Source organism: Daldinia loculata (assembly GCF_022478755.1).
Source record: "Daldinia loculata strain CBS 113971 unplaced genomic scaffold F4817scaffold_8, whole genome shotgun sequence".
In the NCBI taxonomy this organism is placed as follows: domain Eukaryota; kingdom Fungi; phylum Ascomycota; class Sordariomycetes; order Xylariales; family Hypoxylaceae; genus Daldinia; species Daldinia loculata.
In genome coordinates, this window is record NW_026054862.1 from 430,013 (window position 1) to 454,036 (window position 24,024).

At 48.4% G+C, this 24,024-nt stretch overlaps 6 protein-coding genes across 6 annotated transcripts; 2 read left to right on the forward strand and 4 right to left on the reverse strand.

Moving 5' to 3' along the window:
- Positions 1-124: 124 nt before the first annotated feature.
- On the reverse strand, positions 125-2,283 carry F4817DRAFT_281718 (Metallo-dependent hydrolase). Its single transcript, XM_049299557.1, has 2 exons — positions 1,921-2,283; positions 125-1,849 (listed from the first exon to the last, which is right to left on the reverse strand). The coding sequence occupies exons 1-2, from the start codon at positions 2,057-2,059 to the stop codon at positions 273-275; spliced, it is 1,716 nt and encodes a 571-aa protein (XP_049161940.1). The 5' UTR covers positions 2,060-2,283; the 3' UTR covers positions 125-272.
- A 667-nt stretch (positions 2,284-2,950) lies between these two features.
- On the reverse strand, positions 2,951-8,171 carry F4817DRAFT_328572 (Hydantoinase B/oxoprolinase-domain-containing protein). Its single transcript, XM_049302177.1, has 3 exons — positions 7,986-8,171; positions 5,514-7,931; positions 2,951-5,450 (listed from the first exon to the last, which is right to left on the reverse strand). The coding sequence occupies exons 2-3, from the start codon at positions 7,805-7,807 to the stop codon at positions 3,653-3,655; spliced, it is 4,092 nt and encodes a 1,363-aa protein (XP_049161941.1). The 5' UTR covers positions 7,808-7,931; positions 7,986-8,171; the 3' UTR covers positions 2,951-3,652.
- Positions 8,172-8,389: 218 nt separating this feature from the next.
- On the reverse strand, positions 8,390-12,332 carry F4817DRAFT_328574 (PXA domain-containing protein). Its single transcript, XM_049302178.1, has one exon. The coding sequence runs from the start codon at positions 12,024-12,026 to the stop codon at positions 8,790-8,792; it is 3,237 nt and encodes a 1,078-aa protein (XP_049161942.1). The 5' UTR covers positions 12,027-12,332; the 3' UTR covers positions 8,390-8,789.
- A 470-nt stretch (positions 12,333-12,802) lies between these two features.
- On the forward strand, positions 12,803-13,479 carry F4817DRAFT_313068 (PC4-domain-containing protein; the record flags this gene model as incomplete). Its single annotated transcript, XM_049300195.1, has 3 exons — positions 12,803-12,976; positions 13,053-13,160; positions 13,231-13,479. The coding sequence occupies 3 exons, from the start codon at positions 12,803-12,805 to the stop codon at positions 13,477-13,479; spliced, it is 531 nt and encodes a 176-aa protein (XP_049161943.1).
- A 1,007-nt stretch (positions 13,480-14,486) lies between these two features.
- On the forward strand, positions 14,487-15,189 carry F4817DRAFT_313069 (uncharacterized protein; the record flags this gene model as incomplete). Its single annotated transcript, XM_049300196.1, has 2 exons — positions 14,487-14,902; positions 15,075-15,189. The coding sequence occupies 2 exons, from the start codon at positions 14,487-14,489 to the stop codon at positions 15,187-15,189; spliced, it is 531 nt and encodes a 176-aa protein (XP_049161944.1).
- A 1,756-nt stretch (positions 15,190-16,945) lies between these two features.
- F4817DRAFT_356912 (apses-domain-containing protein) lies at positions 16,946-18,923 on the reverse strand (the record flags this gene model as incomplete). The annotated part of the gene is made up of 3 exons (XM_049305852.1): positions 16,946-18,266; positions 18,325-18,457; positions 18,521-18,923. 3 exons carry the CDS (start codon positions 18,921-18,923, stop codon positions 16,946-16,948), a joined length of 1,857 nt encoding a protein of 618 aa, XP_049161945.1.
- Between the last annotated feature and the right edge of the window lie 5,101 nt (positions 18,924-24,024).

Genomic DNA, 24,024 nt, shown 5'->3' on the forward strand with positions numbered 1-24,024 from the left:
CGTACCATCATACATGGGCGCCGATCCCAAACCCCAATTCTAGTTCGTCAGTTGTCGCAGAGCCTCAATTTCCCTAACTGAAAATTTTTTTACCCTTCAGGATCCTTCGTGTTGAACCGCGGGGGGCATCCGCCTAAGCTGTACCACCGGGAAACCATCTCGGGAATGTGGGATTCGACCCATTGCGAATGGCGCAGTAACTTTTTGCTCGTCTCCGCCATTTGCCTTAGGCAGCCTCCAACACTCCCGCGCTTACACCCCCCCTTTTCCCTCTAATCTTCGCCGAATTCGTCAACGACCCACACGCAGAACTTCTCCCACTCGATCTCCCATTCCTTCAACCTCTGTGCCTTAGTCCCGCTTCCCGTACTTGCTTCCCTGATGTCCCTGCTCCACTCCTCGGAAGATTGATCCTCAAACGCTGCCCACCGTATACTATTCTCGGCTAGACTCCCCAGCCCTGCCAGCCCTAAATTCTCCCAACCCTGCAGCGCCTGCCAAAAGTCGTGCGTGGACCCGGCCGTGTCTTGACCGAGCATGGCCGGGTCATCGTTACATAATGAGCAGGCCACTCCCCGCGCAAGCAGAGCGGGAAGAGGATGACTCATGACGGAACCGCAGAGACGGAGGACCTCGTTCGATATAGGGCAGCTTTCCACCAAGATCTTCTTCTCCTTGACGAGATTGACGAGTAGAGGATGCTTGTACAAGCTAAACCCGTGGCCGATACGTCTCGTTCCCAGGAGCACAGCGTCGAATAAATTGTGATCTGTCTCGCTACCGGATCCGAGACACTCGCCGGCGTGGAAGAAGAAGGGGACATTGACACCCTCCTGGGCACATTGCTTGCGAAACCAAAATAGCTCTGGAAGTAGGTCACGTAGGGGCCGACCACCATCTTCCTGGCCGACCAAGTCGTACCCGGCGATCAGGTGAGGATGCGTGATCTTAGTCTCAATGCACTGTTCCATGTTTTCCACGATGTTTCGAGTTGGAAAAAACCGCAGAGCAGCCCAGATGACCCTAAGCCCCCAAAATCCCTCTCCCTCTTCAGATTCCTTGAACCGTGCCACCTCCTCGTCCAAGACAGTCATCATTGCACTGTAGTCAGACTCGGGCTTCTCGCTATCCTGTTTATAATAATCCAGTGCCCACGAGAAGCGGATTTCACACCAGTTGATCCCGTCTGCTTTTAGTAAACTCATGAGCCGCTGGAGAAACTTGCGGAAGACAGGCTCGTAGTGGATCATGGAGCCGACCACTCGGAAACACTTGTAGAACTTTTGCCATATGTGATCAACACCGTGGTGCTGAGAGACGGCGTCCGTCCGCGAAATGGTGCACCGTCCGTAAAGCCACTTTAGGAAACCGGCTTTCCCGCCCTCGGGGAACGCGTCCGCGACCTGAGTGAGCAGGATAAAAGTACCACTTTTATAATCGGGGTTCCAAACATTACTTTCAGTGCGTGGTTGTTTGAAAAAGCGGAAGCTTAATTTAGCAGCTTCCCTCTCTTTGTCTGATGTGAGCGGCTGGTCGGCGGATAAATGTATGCCTGGAGTTGCGAAGAGTACTTCAAATAGATACTCGAAATCAACCATGGCGTCGAGGTGGGCGTGTAGCAAAGCACCCTTAGGCATGCGTCGTACTATATTCCATAATTTGGTACTTTCCATTCGTTCCTTGGACAGGGAGAACATCATGCCCGGGTGCACAACAATATCAGCTTCCTGAGCGAGCGAGTCCTCTAGCTGTGGTGTCCACACCGTGTTCTTCTCTTCATCCCGGATACGCGCCACTATATCACAGGCGCGCTTTGCAATAGGGGAGAGACTCTTCTTGAATGACGCATCTAAGGTTTTTTGTTAACGATAAGAAGTGAGAAAAGGGGGGGTCGGCTGATTAGAGTCAGTTTATACGAACCGCTGCGTTCCTTGTTTTCTTCTACTATGAGCGCCTCACGACCTTGAAGATACTTCTGAATAAAGGGATCGCTCTCCTTCGGAAGATCTCGTGAGACCTCCTCCCACTCCTGATCGGTGTATAGGTTCTGAGGATTCATCTTGTCTGATATCCTTTTCCTTAAGTTCGGATGTCCAATAAGAAAGGGGGTCCTACGATTGGAAGGTAGAATTGATGGAAGGATGAAAATATGAGAAGAATGGACTACTTCAGTTTATATATCAGGACCTGGATAGGAATTGGTGATGATAAGCTACACTAAGGTGGTATAAAGTAAACTAAGGTAAACTTGTGCTAAGATGCGGCAGTTCCCATTCACGAATATTACCCAAGTTGGAAAAGATGGAGAGAGCTAAGGAGAAGCTCCGTGTTTGTTAAGCACTTACCCCACGGGACCCGCCAATGAATGACTTACATTCACCCCGCTAATTCGGATTTTAGCGGTCCGCCCCTGTCCTACAAAAGTCTAACTCTATGCTTTTCCCGTGTTTGTCTCTTAAGTTCCAGTTTCTCGACGCCCTTGTCTATCATATCCCTCCAATTAAATTCAATAATAATATCATACAGTAGTAGTCTCACTGCAGGATGACATGTCCTTAGACAGAAGCTAGACCTTGTGTCCCGCATCGGCCAAGTAAGTTCGGCCGGCTTTCCACATCGGCATCTCCAGCGCCGCCGGAGATCGTCGGGTTCGATCCGGACCGCGCTCCAAAGACCCTGGTACCGGGGTCAATTGCCATTATAGGGCCACGCTCGTGATTCTTAGGGTCACTTTCACTATTTTAGGAATGGTAACTTGAAGTGATTGATTTTTGCTTGACTATATTGTTTCTATAAAAATACCTTATTTTATACTTCTCTAATTGATAAGAGTGATTCTCTTATACCCCATACTCACCAACAAGTCTTCATTTCGGGAACTACCTACAAAGGGAGTTCGTAGATATTCTTAATAACCAAGCATACCTAACGCCCCTAATTCAAGAACAACTACCAATTCTGTCGTAAAATTATAACTAACAAATCCTATAATTGGGGTCTAATTCGTGTATATCACCATCGCAAGCGCTCGCTACACTTCCATTAAGCCCCCAACTATCTGACCTAGGTACCTCACCTCACCTCACTTCCCCCTTTCCCAAATCCTAAGACTTAAATAATAAATAAATCCTACTAACATCTAAACCCGGGCATCCGCCTCCTGCACATCGCTTAACCATTGATTACCAAGACACTCGCTCCTCGCGCCTGGTGGAAAAGCACCAACATACCTACGTAGATTCCAGACCGTTAGACTAGGATAATGGCCCGCGTCAAAATTTTTTTTTTTAACAAAAACATGTCTGGCAATTCGCCAATTAAACGATAAGCGCTCCCGCCTATTCACCTTCCTAATTTGATAGCTTCGTCGGTGGGGGGTTGGTGGCAGAAACTCCCAGGTATTTGGTAACGCCCAAGTCGGTCGGTCAGCTTATACCCATGACTATACGACTGCGTAATGTCACATTGGCGACGACTGGCCGCGTGTAAGTGAGTGGAAAATTGGGATTCACGGGCGGCACGGCTTTAAATACCATCGAGACACTAATACAGGTACTCCCCTGAGTACCTTAGGTAGGTACCTATGTAAAAGGGGGGGAATGAAGTAACACAGACTCTATGCCTACTCACTACATACGAAGCTTCCACAGCCCTATGCCTGCAAAGCGGCATCTTCCCTAGCAGTATGGCTACCCTTCCTCCAAGACTCGGTATGGTCTCTCCGTAATCTCTCGACCTTCTGGTCCCCGACCTTGCCCCAACCTCCTCCTCCGGGCGTATTAATGATGATGTGGTCTCCAGGCTTCATAGGGGCGCTGTTCTTAGCACCTAGGTTGATATAGCGTACCTCGTACTCAACGTCGTCTTTGTCCTGCTGTGCGTGCACACCTTGTGTGGCAAGATCCTTCTCCGGGTCGGCTTTCTGCACGCGACGTACCCAGATGTTGAGACCGCACTCGGCATCCTCGCCTCCGGCTAGACCGTAAGGCCGGTAGACTCGTCGCTCGCTGAGGATCGAGCATTGGATGGGGATCCGGAACTCGATGTCGCGCACGACTCCGTCGCCACCGCGATGTTGGCCGTTACCACCCGACCCCTTGCGGATGGAGAACTCGTGCAGGAGGACGGGGTACCGTCGCTCGAATACTTCAGAGTCCGTAATACGTGTGTTCGTCATGTGTACATGGACGCCACTGGTGCCTTCCCAGTCCGGTCCCGCACCGCTGCCGCCCGCAATCGTCTCGTAGTACCCGAAGCCCCTGACTTCTTCCTCTCCTGAGATGTTACCGCCAAATCCAAAAGTCAGGTTGTTGCAGCAACCCTGGCTGGCAGCACATGCTTCGAATGCTTTCAATATAACATCTGTGACCCTCTGACTGGTCAGTACGTTACCACCCACCACGGCAGCACCCGTCGACGGCGACAGGAGTGACTTGGGGGGAATTTTGACGTTGACGGGTTTGAGGCAACCCTGATTCAGGGGGATGTCTTCAGAAATCAGACAGCGCAGACAATAGATGATAGCGCTATATGTGATGGCTTCGGGCGCATTGACATTGCCGTAGACCTGAGGACCTGTACCCTCGAAGTCGAACTCCGCCTCACCCTTCTCCGGGTCGATAGTGACGCGTAGCCGAATCGGAGTTCCATCGTCCATATAGTCAACAGCAGACAAGTCTTTCCCCTCAAATTTCTTGTAGACCTGTTTTAATAGCTGCCGAACACAGAGCTCTGCGTTGTTTTGGATGCTGACCATATAGAATTGTACAGTATCTTCGCCGTACTCCTGAATGAGGCCTTCGATTAGGGATATGCCTTTTTGGTTTGCGGAAACCTGGGCCCTAAGATCGTTGATATTGTCTGCCAGACATCGAGTTCCACTGCAGCCAGGGTACTTCGCTGGTTCGTTATAGAGTAGCTCTATGATTCTCTTTTCGTTGAATTTACCCTCGCTAACAATCTTCTCACTTTCAATCGACGCGCCTTCTTGGAACAGTTCACGCGAGAGCGGTGGCATGCTACCCGCGGTAATTCCACCGATATCTGCATGGTGAGCTCGTGATGCTGCGTAAAATAGAATCTTATCCCCCTTCTCGTTAAAGGCGGGCATGATAAGAGTAATGTCTGGCAGATGTGTACCACCATACGATGGGTGGTTTGACATGATCACATCTCCCTTCTTGAGCTTGCCCTCCCAGATCTTGGCTTGTGTCCTAACACACGTCGACATAGATCCCAAGTGGATAGGCAAATGCGGCGCATTAGCTACGAGCCCTCCGGAGGCGTCGAATATAGCACACGAGAAGTCGAGACGCTCCTTGACGTTTGTACTCACGCTAGTCTTTTGGAGCGCATGGCCCATTTGTTCTGCAATGGCCATGAAGCGATGGCCGAAGATACTCAACAGAATGGGATCAGCCTTCCGTTCAGGCGAATCCTTCTTGTGTGAGCTGATTTATATGTTAGCTAAATCTCGATTTCCAACTTGTAAAGGGGAGTAGGATCAATCTCACTCATCCTTGCTATTTTTTCCCAAGTCAATGATGACATGTGTTTCGAGAATTAGCGCCTTCGCCTTTGGAGTGATCACGATAGTTTGTGTACCATCCGCGAGAACAGCCGGTCCGTCGATTTCGTCACCAACCGATAGGTCTTCAAGTTTGTAGATTGGCGTCTCTAAACGACCACCTTCAAAGTAAACTTGGGACTTGCCATGTGCTTTCTTGTCACCAATAGACTGCCGCTTGACTTCCCTTAACTGTTGATCTACAGTCTTATCCCGATATGTGAAGCTCTTTCCAATACCGCGAACTCGCACATCATCTACGATGATATCTCTATCATCTAGAGTAAATCCAAATTCGTAACGATGGTGGTCTACGAAGGCCTTGCCGAACGCCCAGTCCTCGCCGTCGTAAGACGCCTTTGCCTTCTCCTCATTAGGCTTGATAATCATGAGAGCTGACTCGGTTCCACGATATTTCATATTGAGATATTCTTCAAAGACAATATCGCTGTCCTCGAAACCTTGGTCTTGTAGGGCCTTCCGTGATTTTTCTTTTAATTTTTCCATCTTAGCTTTCAGCTCATTGACCACATCTCCCTTATCTTGCCATACTGTGGAATCTGGCTCTTGCCTCTCGTCGACGACATCCGCCAAGGCCATTCCGTATGCCGATAAAACTGACGAGTATCTGTGGACTAATATCTGTTTAATACCTAGGGCCTCTGCGATAGCAACAGCGTGCTGACCGCCGGCGCCACCAAAAGTCGCCAATCGGTGCTTCGAAGAGTCGTGGCCCTTCGCTTCAGTAATAGACCTGATCGGCCTCGTCATAGCCTCATTTGCCATCGTTAAGAAACCGTAGGCGACTTCATCTAAGCTCATATTCTTGCCAGTTTCCTTATTGATCTGATCAGTGAGCTCTTGGATCACTTTCTTGCTTGCCTCAAAATCTAAACCCTCGTCTTCATTTTTGCCGAAGATCTTAGGGAAGAACTCGGGCAGCAGACGACCTAGGAACAAATTTGCGTCTGTTACTGCAGCAGGGCCACCTTTTCGGTAGCAAGCAGGGCCGGGATGGGCTCCCACTGACTCGGGTCCGACGACAAAGAGACCGTTCTTGAAGAAGAGTCTGCTTCCACCTCCGGCAGCGACGGTGTTTATGTCGAGCTGGGGTGACTGAATCGTAACGCCTGCCGTTGTCGTCTCAAAGACATGCTCATATCGACCTTCTCCATAACGTGAGACGTCGGTACTGGTACCGCCCATGTCAAATCCGATTACCGGAATTTTGGTCTCCTCATCATAACTTGTGATAGCGTAACCTACAACACCCCCTGCAGGACCAGACAGGATGGCCTTCAACCCGGTAAACTTTTCCACGTCGACCAGTCCACCGTCGCTCTGCATGAACTCGCATCTTGCGCCTTTGCTGCCGTTCTCCTGAAGGACACTTCGTGTTCCTAAGCCACCAGCGAATCCCTTCTGAAAACCGGCGATGTACTTTTTAATTGCCGGCGTCAGGTACGCATCAGCACATACACTTGTCGCTCGTGGGACCAGTTTTATCATGGGCATAAGTTCGTGGCTGAGCGAGATATGGTTGAAGCCAATTTCCCTAGCAATTTTACCTACTAAGGCTTCATGGTCCGGAAATGTGTAGCCGTGCATTAGACATACAGCTATACTCTTGATGCCTTTGTCGAATATGCTCTTTAATTGATCCTTGATCTTGCTCTCCGCTGGCCGTTCCAAAATACGTACTGTCTCCCCTGAGAGTCCTAATACCAAGTCTGCTTTCGACGCTTCCGCCGTCCCGGCCTTGGCATGAGCTTTAGTGATCGTCCGCTCAGGGTCCTCAGCATAGTCTTCAAGTGTAACCCTCTCGTCTATCTCAACAACATCCTCGTATAGAACGTCGGGCTTCTTGATAGCGAGGTCAAAAATCTTGGGGCGACTCTGATTGCCGATGACAAGACAGTCCCGGAAACCCTTGGTCACAACAAGGGCTATCTTCTCGCCCTTGCGCTCCAGCAGCGCATTTGTCGCCACCGTGGTCCCCATGCGTATGCTATCGATATTAGAGGTATCTAGAGCCTCACCCCGAGGGATCTCCCGTCCCTCGAAGTGGCTCAAGATACGCCGGATACCTTCCAGCGGCGCATCTTCGTAGTTAGCCGGATCCTCAGAGAGGAGCTTTATTACAACATCCTTTCCGTTCAAGGTGCCAACACAGTCGGTAAAGGTACCGCCACGGTCGATAGCAATGCGGACACCGCGATCTCTCTGCTCAGTAGAACCCATCGTGTATGAGATAGGCGATGGAAGTAGCCAATATGGATAGGGAGAATATGGCACTTCGTAACTTCAAATGTTTAGCCACTTATAGGCCTAGCTTTAGCGGCATCGGAGAGTAATAAGAGGTTATCTAAAACTATTAGAGCTTAGAGCTTACAAAGCGGCGCCTTGCTGTTTTCCATACGTAACTTTAAAATATGACATCAGATTGTGGTCGCAACCTCAAGGAGTGTAATACCAATAGATAGTCTGTGAGCGTATAGAGGATGCCGAAGTGGATACGTAGGATACGGCGTGTTCGGAAATATTAGGAAGACCTTAGCAGCTATCCAATACCGAAGCCGATGTCGTCACTAGGGCGAACGTAACAGAGCAAAAAAAACAATGACACACCCCACTATAGTGATGCTTAAATCAATTATTATCTACCATTAATAGACTATTTCAACTACCCCGCAGCGTAAGCATACTGCATATACTTACCCCACGATAGGGGGTAATAACGGAAGTTCAGCAGTATGTAGCTCGTCATGGTCAAGGTCGATGAGAACAACTATATGTAATCAATATGATTATAAATCTTATCAACTTTGAATACATGATTTATAATTTAAATTATTCAAGAGAATATTTCGTTCCATGGTATAATGATTACCTAGTCTCGTTTCTTCATGAATAAATGCTTTATAGACTTCGTATGCTGTTCGTGGACTTCGTGAGCCCCTGAGACTCTCCTGGAAGTCCATATTAACCCCCCCTACAAACTCCATGGTCGCCGCACGGCCTGTCGTATATATATAGGTACCTAACTCGTACACGTCCTGAAATCAATGGTTTATGACAATACCAATATGTACCGGCCGTCGCGGCAGAAGAAATGCACTGAAGTTGTACACAATTCCTATCATCCGTTTTTGACGTCCTATACCCCTTTTTGATTATACGCCCGGCTGTTCAAGTGCAAAACGCTCGTAGTAAGTAATCAAATTTAGTGTGTAACGACTCGAACTGCTTGCAGCATGATCCCGAAGAAAAGACCTCTGGCGACCTCCTCGACCTGGAGGCAGTCAAAGACTCGCCCAAGCGCCTCGCTTGTAGCGGATTGCCCCATGATCCCCATTAATGCACCTGGGACGCCGCTCTGTATAAACAGCTTCCTAGCTTTAACCCTCAGCTCCTCTTTTTCTTCAATCGTCATCTCCTTTGGCCAAGCCTTTCGTTCTTCTTCTGTGGGAAGAGAGTTTTCTCGGAGCTTTCGTAGGTGAGCAGCAATACCATCGTCCGATAAGTTCGCCTCAAGAACCGATTCTTGAACGAGTGATTGGATGGACGCGAGTGACGGATTTCCTGGTCGTAACAAGAATGATTTCGCTGCTGTCAAGAGCGTCCGCCGAATGTTCCAAGCCGATGACAGCGTGTAGAGCTCGTTAATTACGGCGAAAAGAAGTTCGACCGCCACACGAGTCTCTTGCTCTGAAAGTGGCGCGTATTGCCTACTTGGCCGCTTGGCGGGTCTACCCGCTTGTGGTAGCTGATCTTGACTTGAGTTAAATGACCGAGTTGGCGAGGTACCATTTGGAGTAGCCATTAAACGCGAGTTTCCGTCAACGCTCAAGCGAGTGCTCACGGGAGAGCCATAGTCGTCCGTGATCTCGTCCGGTGGAGGTGGCAGTTTAATATTAGTAAAGCTTAATTCGGATGGAGATCGTAGAGGTGAGCGTAATGCTACAGCGCTCGAAGCACGACTATGTCCTCTGCTACTCGTTGCACTAATTGAACTCCGCTCCCAGCGATCTGCCCTTGCAGGGTGAAGACTGTCTTGATTTGGGTCTATTTGGACGCTGGGTCGCCGTTCCATAGGCGCTACTTTACCTGGCTGTACTGCGACCACAGACGATCTTTGACTGTCCAGACTATCTCTAGCTTTTCCTGACCCATTCACCGATGGGGTACTGTCCATCCTTGAGAGAGCTGACATTGATAATGGCCGCGTGCTCGTTGGGCTTTTCGTGTTACTAACTTCCTTGGTCTGCTGCTCGTTTAAGGAAGAAGTGGTTGATTTCCTTGGCCCCAACCCGATGTTGCCAAAGACGCCAGTAACTCCGCCGACCACTACCTTTCCGCTATCCAAAGCCCCTTTGGGTGCATTCTGGATAACGTCAAGCACACCTTTTCCTACCGACTCGAATGAGAACCCCCTGCTGGCGCTCATTCGAGTCTCCTGACCTTTATCTAGGAACCGCTTAAAGGCTTCCGATTCGGCCAGTGCTTTCTCGGCGCAGGCTGTTCGCATGTATCTCTCAATCTCGCCGCGCAACGACGTCCTCGTATGCACTTTCCAGCTCGGGAAGGTAGCGAAGGCCTCCAGGAAAGCAGTCGATCCAGAGACGGTCGCAATGCGTCGCAAGCTCTCATGGAGACCCTCAAACTGGGTGTACGTTTTCATTATCATCCACCCAGGGTAATGAGAGGTTGCTGGTTCAATCTGAAGTAGATACTCCCAGGAAGGTTTGCCACGAAGTCGACCCTTGTCATTCGCCGCGTCGTCATGAATGGTAACAGTGGCGTTGTATAGTGTAAGGAGAGGAGGGTTGCGTGGGTCGCCTTCTTCTAGCTCTTCTGTTGCCGGTGGAACAATTTGATCAAAGCTTGTAAACCTACGGGCCCTTTGCCCCCCTTGTCCACTAGACGGAGACGAGCTGTGGCTTGCCAGATCTATAGGCGATCTTAGAGAGATGGGAGACCTCAGAGATTCCTCCTTATCTTCAGCATTCCCTGGTTTTGAATCCATTGATGCACCTCTAGAACTTGGACTATAGTCTTTAGGTTTCTCTAAAGAAGGCCTGTTTGGTTTTTCGTCAAGCTTCAAGTTAAGCTCCTTAGCATTCTTCTCTATGGCATTATTAAGGAGACCGGAGGCTTCTGTGCGGTTCTCAGTTGATACCGGTTTCGACTTGTCGGCTTCAGCAATCATCTCGTTGAGTCTCTTCATTTCTTCCATAGCCTTCTCCATTTCTTCGTCAGCCTTCGATAGCTTCTTCTTGTGCACCGCCTCTTTACGGCGCACGCGATCAATTTCGTATGAATTACGGTTACCCCTAGAAAGACCGATATTTCCCACATTGCCGTCGACGTCGCCAAAAGCCTTCTGCTCTTGTATCGCATCATCGATGGCTTGCGAAAAGTCTGTCTCTCCAGACTCAAGGAGATACACAATCCAACCATTAATCCATTCGGCTTTGGAACATGTCTGCAAAGTACCCTCAAGAATGATTGTTGAGAGGATCTCCCTCAAAAAGATTCGAGCAGGATCGCAATCATATGCCGATCTATCTAGGAAGCTAAGCAAGTCCTCAGCAACCATTTTAAACTTCCCTGCCTGTTGTCTTTGATTAAGCAAATTTGACAACGGTGCTTCAGTATTCGAAGCAAGGTAATTATAGATAGCATCTGCCGCAGTCAAGTTGGCTTCGGACGGAAGCTCCGAGTAAGCATTGGCCATCTCAGATAGGAAGACAATAATGATAGAGCACGTGTGAGTAAGGAAGTCGACGAAGGCATCGGCAGGTCGCTTGCGGCCCAATTGATTCGAGATAGTCAATAAGAAATTAACCAACACCTTTCTGCAGGAGAGAGGAAATGACTTGTCAGACGGCACAATAGGTCCATACCACCAGTCCACATAGTCGCGAACAATGGCGTCGACGAGACCAGTAAGCGCCTGTCGCGTTTCTGGCTGGAAGTCGTCGAAACTTCGAGCTAGAAGTTGGGCGTTCTTCTCATCGTCTTGTTCAGCCTGAATGACTGCTCTAGTATGTGCCGTCCCTAAGATACGATCTAAGAATTCGTAACCCCTTTCACCTCGGACGGCCCGGGACACTTCGGGATGCCGGGACTCCCACGACGCGAATAGCGTGATACCGCCGACAGCTCCGATCAGTACCAGGCCAATCTGACCGAGGACGAAGTAGGTCACAGCAGCAAGTACAAACGCGATAGCCGCGAGTGTCCCGGGCGTTGCTGTGGAAAGAAATTGCAACACCTTGGTGACAATATCATCTTGCTGGGAACTTGACGATGTAGGTATATCTCGTTTCTTCGGACTTATCGGATAGTTTTGGGAGTTATTGTCGGATATATCTACTATTTCGCTCGAGTCTAGTTTCGTCTCGTCTTGCGATACGGCGGGAGTCGCGCCGAGTTGCGCATGGTCGACGGTATTCATTAGGGAGTTGTTGGTGTATGGAACTATTGAAAGTTACTAGGCGTTTAGGGGCGTTGATAGTGGGCGCATTGCATTTATAACGAGAGGCTAGAATAGAAGATGGTTGATTAATATTATAAGTATTGGCACAGCGGTTAACTCGGAATAGTTCGTTCTTTGTTCTCTATAGACTGCGTGTTTGAAAAGGTTCTGGATTATAGATTCGGCAAATCGTAGAAGATAAATTTGGCAGATGGATTCTTGTAAGTTAGGGGTCCAATGGTTTAGGTAGACTTTCCCCTAGGTAACATCTGTCGTGTACAACCTTCTGCCTCGAGGTGCGATAATGGGATGTTTCGTAAAATTAAGTACTTAGGTACTTCGTACATACATTACACCTTTACCCCAGCGGAATCCTTTCATGTATCTTTCCATAGTTCTTTAAGTGAGAGGTACATAGGCCTATAGTTACAATAAACGTTCCCATATCTTAGATTTTAAGAGAGATATTGATATGCAGGTACCTTGCAACAACTAACCGTAGCGAGTATAGTGGCAATTGAACTCCCAGTACTACTCAACCGTACATACATCATACATGTAGGTAGGCGCGTCTTCAAAGCACTTAACATTTCATTGACGCGACAAAGCGCAACCCAACAGCAACCCCACATTCCGCATCAATTACAGTATTATATTCCTTACCTTCCTCTCCTTAAATTAACCCTTGCATCTTCCTCAATTGAGTTTCTCTTATCATCTCACCATCAAATCAAGAACCAATTGTAGCCGTCAACATGGGTCGCACCAAGAACCTTAAGCGATCGCGTCGCGATGAGGACGAAGACGAGGATGTATCAAGCGATCAGGAAGTCAAGTCAAGCAGCAAGTCCAAGTCCAAGTCTAAGTCCACCAAGAAGGCCAAGACCTCCGATTCCGGCAAAGACGATGAGGGCAACCCTTTCTGGAGTGTATGATATTCTATTATCCTATCACTCTTGTCTCCTTGACTCGAAATTCGAAATTCGTCACTAACTTATTCCAAAGCTAGGCGGCACCCGCAGAGCCACTATCAGCAGTTTCAAGGGCAAGACATTTGTCAACATTCGCGAGTACTACACAGATGCCTCTGGTGATCTCAAGCCAGGAAAGAAGGTAAGCCATTGTAGATTAGGAAAGGAGAGAGAAAGATGTTTTAGCCATCCAATCGCTTACCACCTTACAGGGTATCACGTTGAGTCCTGAGCAATACAACAAACTACTCGAGGCTATTCCTTCTATCAACGCCGAGCTACGGGACAAGGGACACGCCACGCCTGACCTCTCAGGAGCGCCCGCAGACGCCCCTGATTCACCAGCGAAGGCCAAGAACGAGAAGAAGGCCAAGCCCCAGAGTAAGAAGACCAAGGCGAATATTGAGGCTACTAGCGACGAGGACGAAGACGAGGAAGAAGAGGAAGAAGATGAGGACTAAACCTAGTGGATTTGTATGCAATGTCATCCAATATCCCCATCATTCCTGGTACTAGCCTGTACGTAGGTTGAAGCCTAGCGAAGGACTCCCTACCACGATATGAGAGTTAGGCGGTTTCTATTAGGTAGTCTTTGCATTTGTATTGGCGTGATCCATTGTAGGATTGTCGGTCATTTCTAATTGATACCCACGCTCTCTTGAGCTTTCCAAAATTACTGTCCCAAAACTAACTCGTATGTAACCCCAACCTTGTGTTATTCATAACACTTATGATACACGCCTACAGATCATCTTAATTCATGGCTTATATATTAACACTTCCTAACGTTGCAAGCAGGTAGAGCCGAACTCGCAACCTATTCTAGCTTCGGTGTAAGTGCCCTCCAATACGGGATTGGGCGGCTATGGGGCCTTGGGTTGCTACCACAAACATCAATATTCTACCCAACAAACAAGCAACAACATATGCTCTCCTCGGAATTCCGACTCGGCCCACGTCTTAGCTCTCCAGAAAAGTTATCCCCGAGAAGCAGCTTGAGGAAAACGTTCTATTGTGACCGAACATGGGAGAGTCATTTTACTAGCCGTGTTCTAAATACGGGTGTGGTTTGTCCCAATCCCATGTTTGCTCGACTTTCCCCGTACCGACTGAATACAAGGCGGGTCAACTCCTAGATCAGATAATCTTTGATCTGATTAGATGTATCCACGCCATATCTTTTGAAGTCATTGGTGAGAAGAAGCGTGCAGAGCATAGCCAATTTACCAAGTGCTACTAGCTTGGCAAGCATACCGCTCTGCTGGTGACTTGCTCGTTATGACTATGACGGTGTGAAAATGGGCTTTTGATATTGTTGAACTATAAAATATCACATAATTGAATCATCATTCTTAGATACTGCCATAGCCAGCAATCGCTTACGCGTTAGCTGTAATCAGTATCATACAATCTCTCCTCTTAACTATCCTCACTTCCACCAATAGCCAAAGCTTAGGTACTCTACACGATGCGTCTCCTCCAGTCCCTCCTCTTCTACACCAGCAGCCTCGCGCTACTCAACCCCACCGCCGCGCACAACGAAGCCCTAACTCCGCGGAGCAAAGGCGCAGATGCCATCTCATTCACATTCCAGCCCGACGACAGCATCAGCGGCGCCCTAACCATGCACTCGGAGCAGACGCTCGAGTACTTCAAAAACGAGCTCGGGATCGACGTGACGAAACTACGGAACCACCCGGAGCTCTTCGGCAATAGTCCCAGCGGACACTATACCTTCCCTCCCCTGAGCGGCGTGGAGGGCACGCTGTCCTGGAACCTAACAGGACGAGATCCCGCTTCGCTCGGCGCCTACGAACGACTAACGTGTGACGACTGCGCCGCGATCTGCGGAGGCTTGGCTGCAGTCCCTTTCGGATTTATCATGTACGTATATATACCGGATCTGCGACGTGCCTTCGATAATACTTACGTGTCGTTTATGCTAATATTTATATATATGTAGTTGCGGTACGGATTTCCCTCCTTACTATAATATCCTAACCATAGCTGTCTATCCAGTTGCTCCCTTAGTTCCAAGCTAACATCATTCTTGAAGCTGTGTGCGTCGGCACAATGCATTGCTTGTGATGGACATGGCAGGAGACAAAATTCAGACGTTCCAGGGTATTATCAACGGGGTTATGTTGATAGTCATTGAGTATAGTTCTTGAAATTAGGAGTATTAGAAGCAACAAACCCCCTTTTCCCCCCACGTTACGATGGCATACCGTTACATTACATTTCCTACTCATAATCCGTTCCGTCGATATATCTATAGTGTTAGGTATATAAGCTCATGTTAGCCAAGTGTCACAGCGGAATAAAGTCATCATTAAAATCGTGTATTGTCGGATAGGCAGCTAAGAAGTAGGGCGATCGGGCGAAGTCAAAAGAGCACTATACATCTTGTATCACAAATTATATTCGACGTAGTACGTGGATAACAGTATCCTTATCTAAACTCATACTTACCTCTTATTGAAGATGGGCTCAACAAATATACTGAGTTAGTCATTCTAGATTATACATCTAGGTAGGTACCTTAGATGTACCATGGAAGTAGTTAAGGTCTACTTATTCTTATAAAGAATAGCAACAGCATACTGAAGGGGAAAGGGGGAGCTTGATACCCCCCTCCCTTGTTATCATTATCATCCTCTAAACACTAGCTATGAGGGTTTTACATAATTCGGGCTACCACATCGCCGTACGACCGACCGCCCGTATTAACAACAAAAAAGGTCTCACTGTCCTATATCTTTTCCTGCTATAGTGAATGATCTCTGCCACCGCAGGCGCAAGCAGTGAAATGGACTATTTTTGAGCCATCACAGCATCGTCTTGGCGAGAGAAGTTGATAGTGAGTAGTTCCACGAAGCTAGGGTTTTCCCACCCCCGTACGACGGGAGAAGGGTACAAGGTGTAATGAAAAGTGTGATTGTTGAGGAAATGTCACCTCGCACAAGGCTTGGTACGAGTATAGGCTAGATGAATGGTATCAGCATTTTTACCTGCGTATCGTACGCGGAAGATTAAAATGGACTCCAACTAATCACAATGTAAATAGGATAGCTACGTAGGGGATGGGCTGAACAATTGCTACTGGAAGGGCGAGAGGAGTATGTTTAATAGAGAATCCCATTACTGTAATATAAAGCCAGGAAAGCTGGTTACAAATTTCCACTTAATTTCCTTACAGCCCAATATGTGATACGATTGGCTGGGACAGTTGTATGTAGCTTAGAATCTAAGTTCGCTGTGTATCAAGCAATAGCTTTTTTAATTCCATCATCGAGTTCATGACCATTGATACCAGAAAGAGACATTTCCAACACACGCCCACAGTGACACCACATCCTTTTGGTGAATAGAAGAAAATCAGGTCGTCATCATGTCGTCACTAGGAAAATAATTGTACCAGCAGCCTCACGTGCTCTACGAGGCTGATGGATGTGATGAACAAAGTAAAACAAATTCAGCCTCGGTCATGAACATTACTCGCCTAGAAATCGTAATAGGCGGGACTTTTGCGTTGCTCGAGTGTCTCGTTGTCCTCAGCATAAAAAAAGAGAAGTAATCGATGATCATCTCAAAAAAAAATTAAGGTCCACCATGCGACGCGTTAAATCGTGAAGCATTTACACGGCCTTTAAACGGCTGTTAATAACAATCAAGAAGTCGTAATTTTCGTCATCGTGTCTTCTGATGGATGGGCCTAAACATGATGATGATGAGTTGTCGCGGCTAACACAAAAGACGCGGAAAAGAACAAATAAAGGAGTGTCTCGTAGTCGGCATTGCACTCTATGGCGCGGAAGTGATTCGTCTCAAAAGAATCGATTTTCGCACAAGTGCCCCAACACCTGGATTAATGCGCACAGAAAAGAAAACATCAACATGACACATTGAATAAACTCCAGGTCGAGGCTATCGCCGACGGGCCACCGCTGAAGTAGGGCGGCTCATTGTGTCGTATCCGGGAGCAATGGGCCCATCCATCACCGTTTTCCGACGCTTCAAGTCTAGCCCACCGCTCGAGGGACGAGGTAGGTCGTCTTCATCATCGCGACCTCTTTTCAAGGCGCCTGATGCGCCATTCATAACTGGCTGAGTAGCATAACCATTTTGCATTGGAGCGCCCATATCGTTTTGTGAGCTATAAACATCCGGCGGTGGCGCGCCATTAGTGGGCGCTCGGTCGCCACTCATTACATTATAAAGGTTGCTGGAGGATGGCACACGCGGCGGCGTACTGTATCCTGTCTGCTGAGCGTAATACGGTTGCGGCGGTGCGGCGGTTCTGGGTGTGGCTCGTCCAGATCCGGCTTGATGATGATTAGGCGACCCGTTTATCTCAGGAATATGCTGGTGATCGCCTTGTAACGCCGTAACAGGTGGGGCGTTATAATTATACGATGTTCTATTGGTGTCATAAGCACCGCTGTCATGAGTATATTCGGCCTCATGCTCAGCTTCATCTTCGCCGGACGGGTGAGGAACACCGTCATTATGTTGCAGTAATCCATTTGACGGTTTAACATCAGCCTGCTCATTAGGACCAGCCGGACGTCCAGCTGGAGGGCCCATCTCACTCTTCATGTAGGAACTCGGTTGGCCATATATGTTCCTCTCCTGCGGGCTGCTATTTGACGGAGGATAGGGTGAATGTTGAGTAGTTTGGCCATTGTATACCGCACGGGAATTGTCGTAAGGTTGACTACTCTGCGAGTAAGGCTGCATACTCTGCAGTGTGTTTCCTGGAGGTGTAGTTGCAGGAGTAGCTGGCATGGATCGTGCAGCGTTGCTTAGACCCGTATCGATGGACATAGGGTTGGGACCTTGGCCGCCATTCATCCCTTGCTGACCCCATTGGAAATTCTCAGATGCACCCATGCTTCCCATCACGCTTGATGCGCTTGTCGGCGGCGTCGGGAATGTGTGTGCCCGGTCAAGGGACGGCCGTCCTGGGTTATGAGACGGAAGTGGAGGTTGGGGTCCTGGTAATCCCATGTGGTGGTGATGCTGCTGTATTGAGGGCAAGACGCCACCAGGAGGTGTCGGACCCGGGCCGTTCCGCATTTGGCTTTGCTCTTGTTTTCGGCGTTCGGCTGCTGCCATGACCTGATTTGTGCGGTTCTGGTTTGTAGGGTGGTATAATAAAGCTCCAATGTTGTGAACGAACAGTGGGTACAGCAGCTCCGTAATCTTCTCTTTATTGGCGAAGTCAAGAGCTCTCTCGAAGGGAATCCTAGAGGGGGCCGTTATTGGTACTTGTCTTCAGCCGTAAAAGGGGGTTTTAAGCTTACCAAACTCCCTTAAGGTGCATGGGCCCAATCTTGACAACATGCCGTACCTTTTCGCTTTTCAGAATCCCGTCTCTCCTGCCACGGGTCATTCCAGCGACGTTGAGCAACTTCGTGCCATTTATCATGTGATTATCTGCCAAAATTTTGTGAGCACATTCCTTAGTTTCTAACAAGTTTTGGACTGCTAAATTCCTACCTTCACGACGCGCAACGCAGATACCCTTAGCTTCAACCTGAAAGCATAAGCTGCCCTCATCTTCCCAAAGCGTGGCCGTAACGCGAGGTTTCATCCCCGGCGGCGCAATTTGACCTGTCGTGTCAAATCCTTGGTACTGATTCTGCATACCTCCCTGGTTGGGAACTCCGGGAAGAGGTAGGACATTTTGGGCGCCCATGGAACCCGAGACGGCCGGCGGAGCAGACTGAGGAGACGTCAACCCATTCGCGTAGCCGTATTGATACGGAGGGGCAGAGTACTGTGCTGGGCCTGGTTGTAATAATGTCGGTTGCTGGTGGCCATATTGGGGTAACGCGTTTGATGTCACGGTTTGTGGTTGCGGTGCAGGGCCTGCAGACATGTGCGTAGCTTGGTAGTACATATCTGGAGGCGCGGTATTCATCGCGGAATATTGTTCGTACCCACCAATGGCCTGGGAAGGGGGGCCAGATATCGCCGTTGTGACGGGGAGACTAGGAGACGGCGTCTTAGGGCCGTGTGAAGACGGTGCTGAAGTGAACGACGATTGCGAGTCTCCGTTGGAACTCGCGGAAGACGCAATAGAGCTAACCCGGGGAGACGATGTACTCGAAGAGTAGGCCAATGGCGCCTGCGGTAAGGGGAGCGAAGGCAACCTCTCACTCACATACGGCGGGCGCTGGGGAAAGGAACCGTAGTATGGTGGTACGTCAGACGGTCCCCGGGTTTGCGGCTGGGAAATCGGCGGGAGATCCAGTTTCACGGCGCTCGACAATAATGCCACGATGGGCTGCAAAGAAGCTCAAATACAAGTCGAATAAGCACGACCTGTGTTTGAGTACAGACCAACACCACAATTGGGCTTCAATTTCGTCAAAGGAACAACGAGCTCGAGGCAAAACGAAACAAGCGGGCCAATTGGCTTATCGACGGTTCAACCGATGGGATTAGGAAGTAAATCTGGGACGGTGTTACGGTTGCTGGACGCGTACGAACTTATTCGACGGGCTGTGATTCAGCACTTGCGGGGAAATAGACACGGCGAATGTGCTTCCTCGGCAATAGTGGACTTCCCGTACGGCGTGGTCGTTACAGATCGTGAAGCTCTAAAGAAATCGTCAATTATGATGAACCAGTGCGGTCTAAAGGAGTAAATCAAGTTCGAGAGTAAAATTTTGAGAGAACGTGTATGCTAGAATTATGCACTACAATCGTGGTAGCTGAAGGATAAGAGCTATGTTCGACGTAGTAGTTTGCAAGAAGGGGGGCGTAGAGAGGGGGAGGGACAGGAAAGCGGCGATAAGATGTCGTCGTCGTTGGTCGTTTGGACAGAATGAGTGAAGTCTCTCGCACGAACGTATACACGTACACACGAACACTCGCACGAACACATCGATGTATCTCCTCCCGATTCCGTTTTTTTCTGTTTCTCTTCCTCTTTTTTCCTCTAAGCGAGGCTGTCTCTCAACTCTAATGCAGGAACATCAGGGCCCAGATGCGCAGGGTGAAATGCAGGGCAGGAAGAAAGTGGAGGTGGGAGGTGGGCAGAGTTTGCGCGCAAGTAGGAATTGGGAAGAGGAAGAACACATACCTTCTCTTCGGACCTCAATGGCGTTCGCTGGTGGGAATTAGGAGGTCGAAACGGCACCAAAAGAGAGAAGAGGAGAGGAAGTTAGAGGGGGGAAAAGGGAAAAGAAAGGCCCAAGGTTTTTCCTCTCGTGGTGGTGGTGAGGAGGAGGAGGCAGGAAGGTAGAGATAGTGGAGGTACGAAAGTTGAGAGAGGTCAAGGTAAGAAAAGACGGGACACAGAACATGCAGACGGGACTAGACGCTAACTAGTAAGGTAGGTTAGCAAGGGTAGCAGGGTAACAACAGGGTAGGAGGTAGGCAGGGCAGGTGTACGGATTAGAATACACATACAATGCAAAGAGCAAGAGTGCTGCTTTTTAGGAAGCGGACTGTGAATTGTGGACTGTGGACTACCTAATAGACTGTGGACTGTGGACTGTGGACTGTAAGGAAGGTAGGGATTAGTAGCAGCGAAGCCGCTAGCACCAGACGGGTCCGGGTGTGGGTGCGCCTGCTAGGGTTTGCTGTTGAACCGGGGGTGGAGGGGGAAGGATGAATAGTGGATAAGGATAGCGAAATGGGCTGGCGGGCTGGCGAGGTTGGTGGTCTGGGGGGGGGCCAGTTTCCTTGTAAGGTTCCTATGTATGTTCCTATGAACGGATTTAGATACGTAGGTACCTACTCAAATAGTGTAGACCGCGCCTACCTAGACACTTTGTAGGTGGTAGCATGGGGTCTCGTCCTTGGTGGCCCAAGGGTTGTACAACTAACACCAGGCTCTCTGCTCAGTGTGGCTCTTTTTTCGGTGGCGTGTAATCATCAGGGTTGTTGTTGTTGTCTACCGGGATGAGGGGCTGGTCTTGCAAAATCGTACGCACAGTATAAACCCAAATCGGGGACTGTGAAGGAGAAGGCTTGGAGAAGGTGAATGTGACTTCAATTCGATTAGGTAGGCGCATTCAAAATCGAACTAACTACCTGGTGTACATGGACATAGGCATAAAATGATACTAGGTAACTTCCTTTCGAATGTATTGCAGGTTACCTAAGGTAGGTCCTAAGGTAGGTAAGTATACTTTTTCTATGGTTAAAAAATATTAATAAAAAATCAAAATGTTAGTCGAGTCAATCAAGGTTTGTTAGACTTATTAAAAAAACAATAATATGAATTGGGTGACAAAAGTTGGCTTAGGTCATTAGTAAGAGATAACTGAAAGGAAAGTGAGGTCTTTTTTTTTTCGTTTCCTTTCAAGCCCCGGGGCTGCTGTGGTTCTCCCCTGGCCTAGTGGGATGGATATGTATGTAGATGAGATGCACAGTACGAGCCGAGATTGGCGAACTGATCGAGTTCGAGCCAAATTAGATATCTTCCCTTTCTTCCCAACCCCCGAGCCACAGAGCCTTGTCCATATTTTATTCCGTTCAGGACTATCAAACAAATGAAACAAATGACTATCTTTCTATCCCGCAAAGACTCGTGGACACAGAGACATGATGGCTAAAATTAGATCCTTAACTGGAACCTCGAATCTCTTTATACGGTGGCTAGGGTAAGAAGCTAACACACACAACACGCACCCGTCGCAAGTGGTGGAGGAGGATATTGATGATTAGTCAATTCACCCTTCAGAAAAAGCCAAGTAGGTACATACCTATCACAGCACGGCATTATGTCGAGCCTCCCAAGACCTCTCCATGGAGACCTACTCAAATTCCTATCTATCGAATGATGCGGGTTTTCGGGTTCCAACTACCTTAGTTTGCAGAGAACATTCGCTATGTGGATTCCCCGCGCTGTATTAAATACGTGTATATTCTAAGGGCCTTGTCGTAGACGGTGAGCGGCCTTACTTACATGGGTATACTCGATTACGGCTCTTGCTGGATTAGAACATAGATATATACATCTACCATTCTAAGAGACGAGTGTATACATGTGAACAGAAGAGCTTTCATGATCCTAAGATATTCATATAAGGTAATAAATAATATGCTACTGACGTTTATCTCAAAGTTCAGTTCGTTGGGGTTTTCTGCATGCATATATCGTCTTTTATAGTACAAAGTACCTAGATTGACAAACATTTATACGTTATTACTCCTGCGTGTAACAAACCCGGCTTACATAGTTATACATGCCAACTGATAAACAAAAACACAGCTTAGAATTTTATACTATTATCTTCCATGGACCAATGTCAATTAGTCGCTTGGCTAGTTAAAAACTTTCAAATACACGATATGTACTATTAGACGCATACATGAGATTAGTCTACCATAGAATTACATACCTATCTTCAGACATAGATAGAGAAGACCAGAACGTTGGAGGCTTTACAACTTGAAACATATCTAGGACAGTGCAATGTGATGTTACCTACGGGGCGTACCAACATGTAACGTCTGGGGGTGGCTCTAGTAAGATACCATCGAGGAGAAAAGGGTATCGATCGTCCTCCGGACGGCGCGAGAGAAAAAAAAAAAAAAAAAAGAGCACCAGCGCTGTTCCTAATTCCTATCTCTACAGGCGATGGCCTGCCACGACCTACCAAGTCCGAGCATAGTATGGCACCGTGTCACAGAAGTACCTAATTAATATAGGGCGTACTGGGCTTCTGAGACGCCGGCGGCTTGTGTGGCTGTTCTAACATCGGTACGGATGCTTTGCGCGAATACAATCTCTCGTGTCATTGTACATACTTATCTTATGTAATTCCGGAGTGAGACGCGGGACGGCTCCCTTTGTGTCTTTCTTTTCGAGATGGTGCTAACGTCGATTGTTGGTTGTTCAGGCCTGCTCTGGGACCTAGCCAACCTCATGTCTTGAATTGCCTTTCCCGGCATCACCTTCAGACTCGTCTTCGCCGGTCCGAACGTCAGGCTTCGTCTTGACATGCCCGACATGCCTGGCCTTGCCTCTTGGGAATAGTAGCTCTCTGCTAGGGAGAAAAAGATTTGCTCGGCCGATCTCAAGGGCTTAATGGCTGGTCGGCTTGGCGTGGCCTTATTCCTTGACCCGGTGCTCCGCATCGCCACTTATCTCCGCATCGATATCGGCCTATGTATTCTAACGTAGTATGGGGGAGATTCTCTCAGCCACTTATATTAATTAATCGTACGTACTTATCATTCACAGTCAGGCTCAGAGAACGCCCATTGAATTGAGCCGACTTCATTGTCGTATAGCGTATAGTTCCTATAGTCACTCTCTTCTCCTCGCTACGGCTAGTCGGTGTGGAGTCCGCGAACGGCGATGATTACCGGGTTATTATCAACACTCCTATTTATAATGACAGGAGCAGAATTATGGACGATTGGGTTTTTTATTTCAAGCGCCCAATAGAGTGTTAATATGGAAAATAGACCGTTTCGTTTCTCATTAAAAACGTGTCTGCAGCAAGCCCGGCGGCCATCGAGCATTTACTCGGCACACGCCTTTAAACTAGGATTGTACAGAGCACGTTTTTCTTGGCTCTTGTGTCTTTCCCCTCTTTTTGGATTCTGAGGCCGTCCCTTCGCCGGCCAAGGGCCAAGGTTTCTTGTTGGTAATCACCATCCTAGTCTTCTCGGTGGGCCTGTCAGGGTTGCAATGTCGACCTGGCTAGGACTGGCGGATTCAGCCAACAAACCCTATCGTCATTTCTCGTCTTGACTCCTCCTTACGGACCGAAACCAGATCTAGCTGGTGACTCCGACAAACCTTGGAGAATATTCAAACTTAAGTCTTATTGCACAGTAGTATTGATCGCATAGGCATCCGAGCCCCTTATCCAGATCAAGTTGGCGGCTACGATCTGTTTATATTTGATAGAAGGGCGATCTAATGATGGTGTTTTCAATGTGGCTTTACTGTTCGTTAGTTATGCACCTACCGTAGAAGCTAAGAGGCGTTCAGCTAGGGACGGCCACCAATGCATGCATTCGGCCAGGGGCCT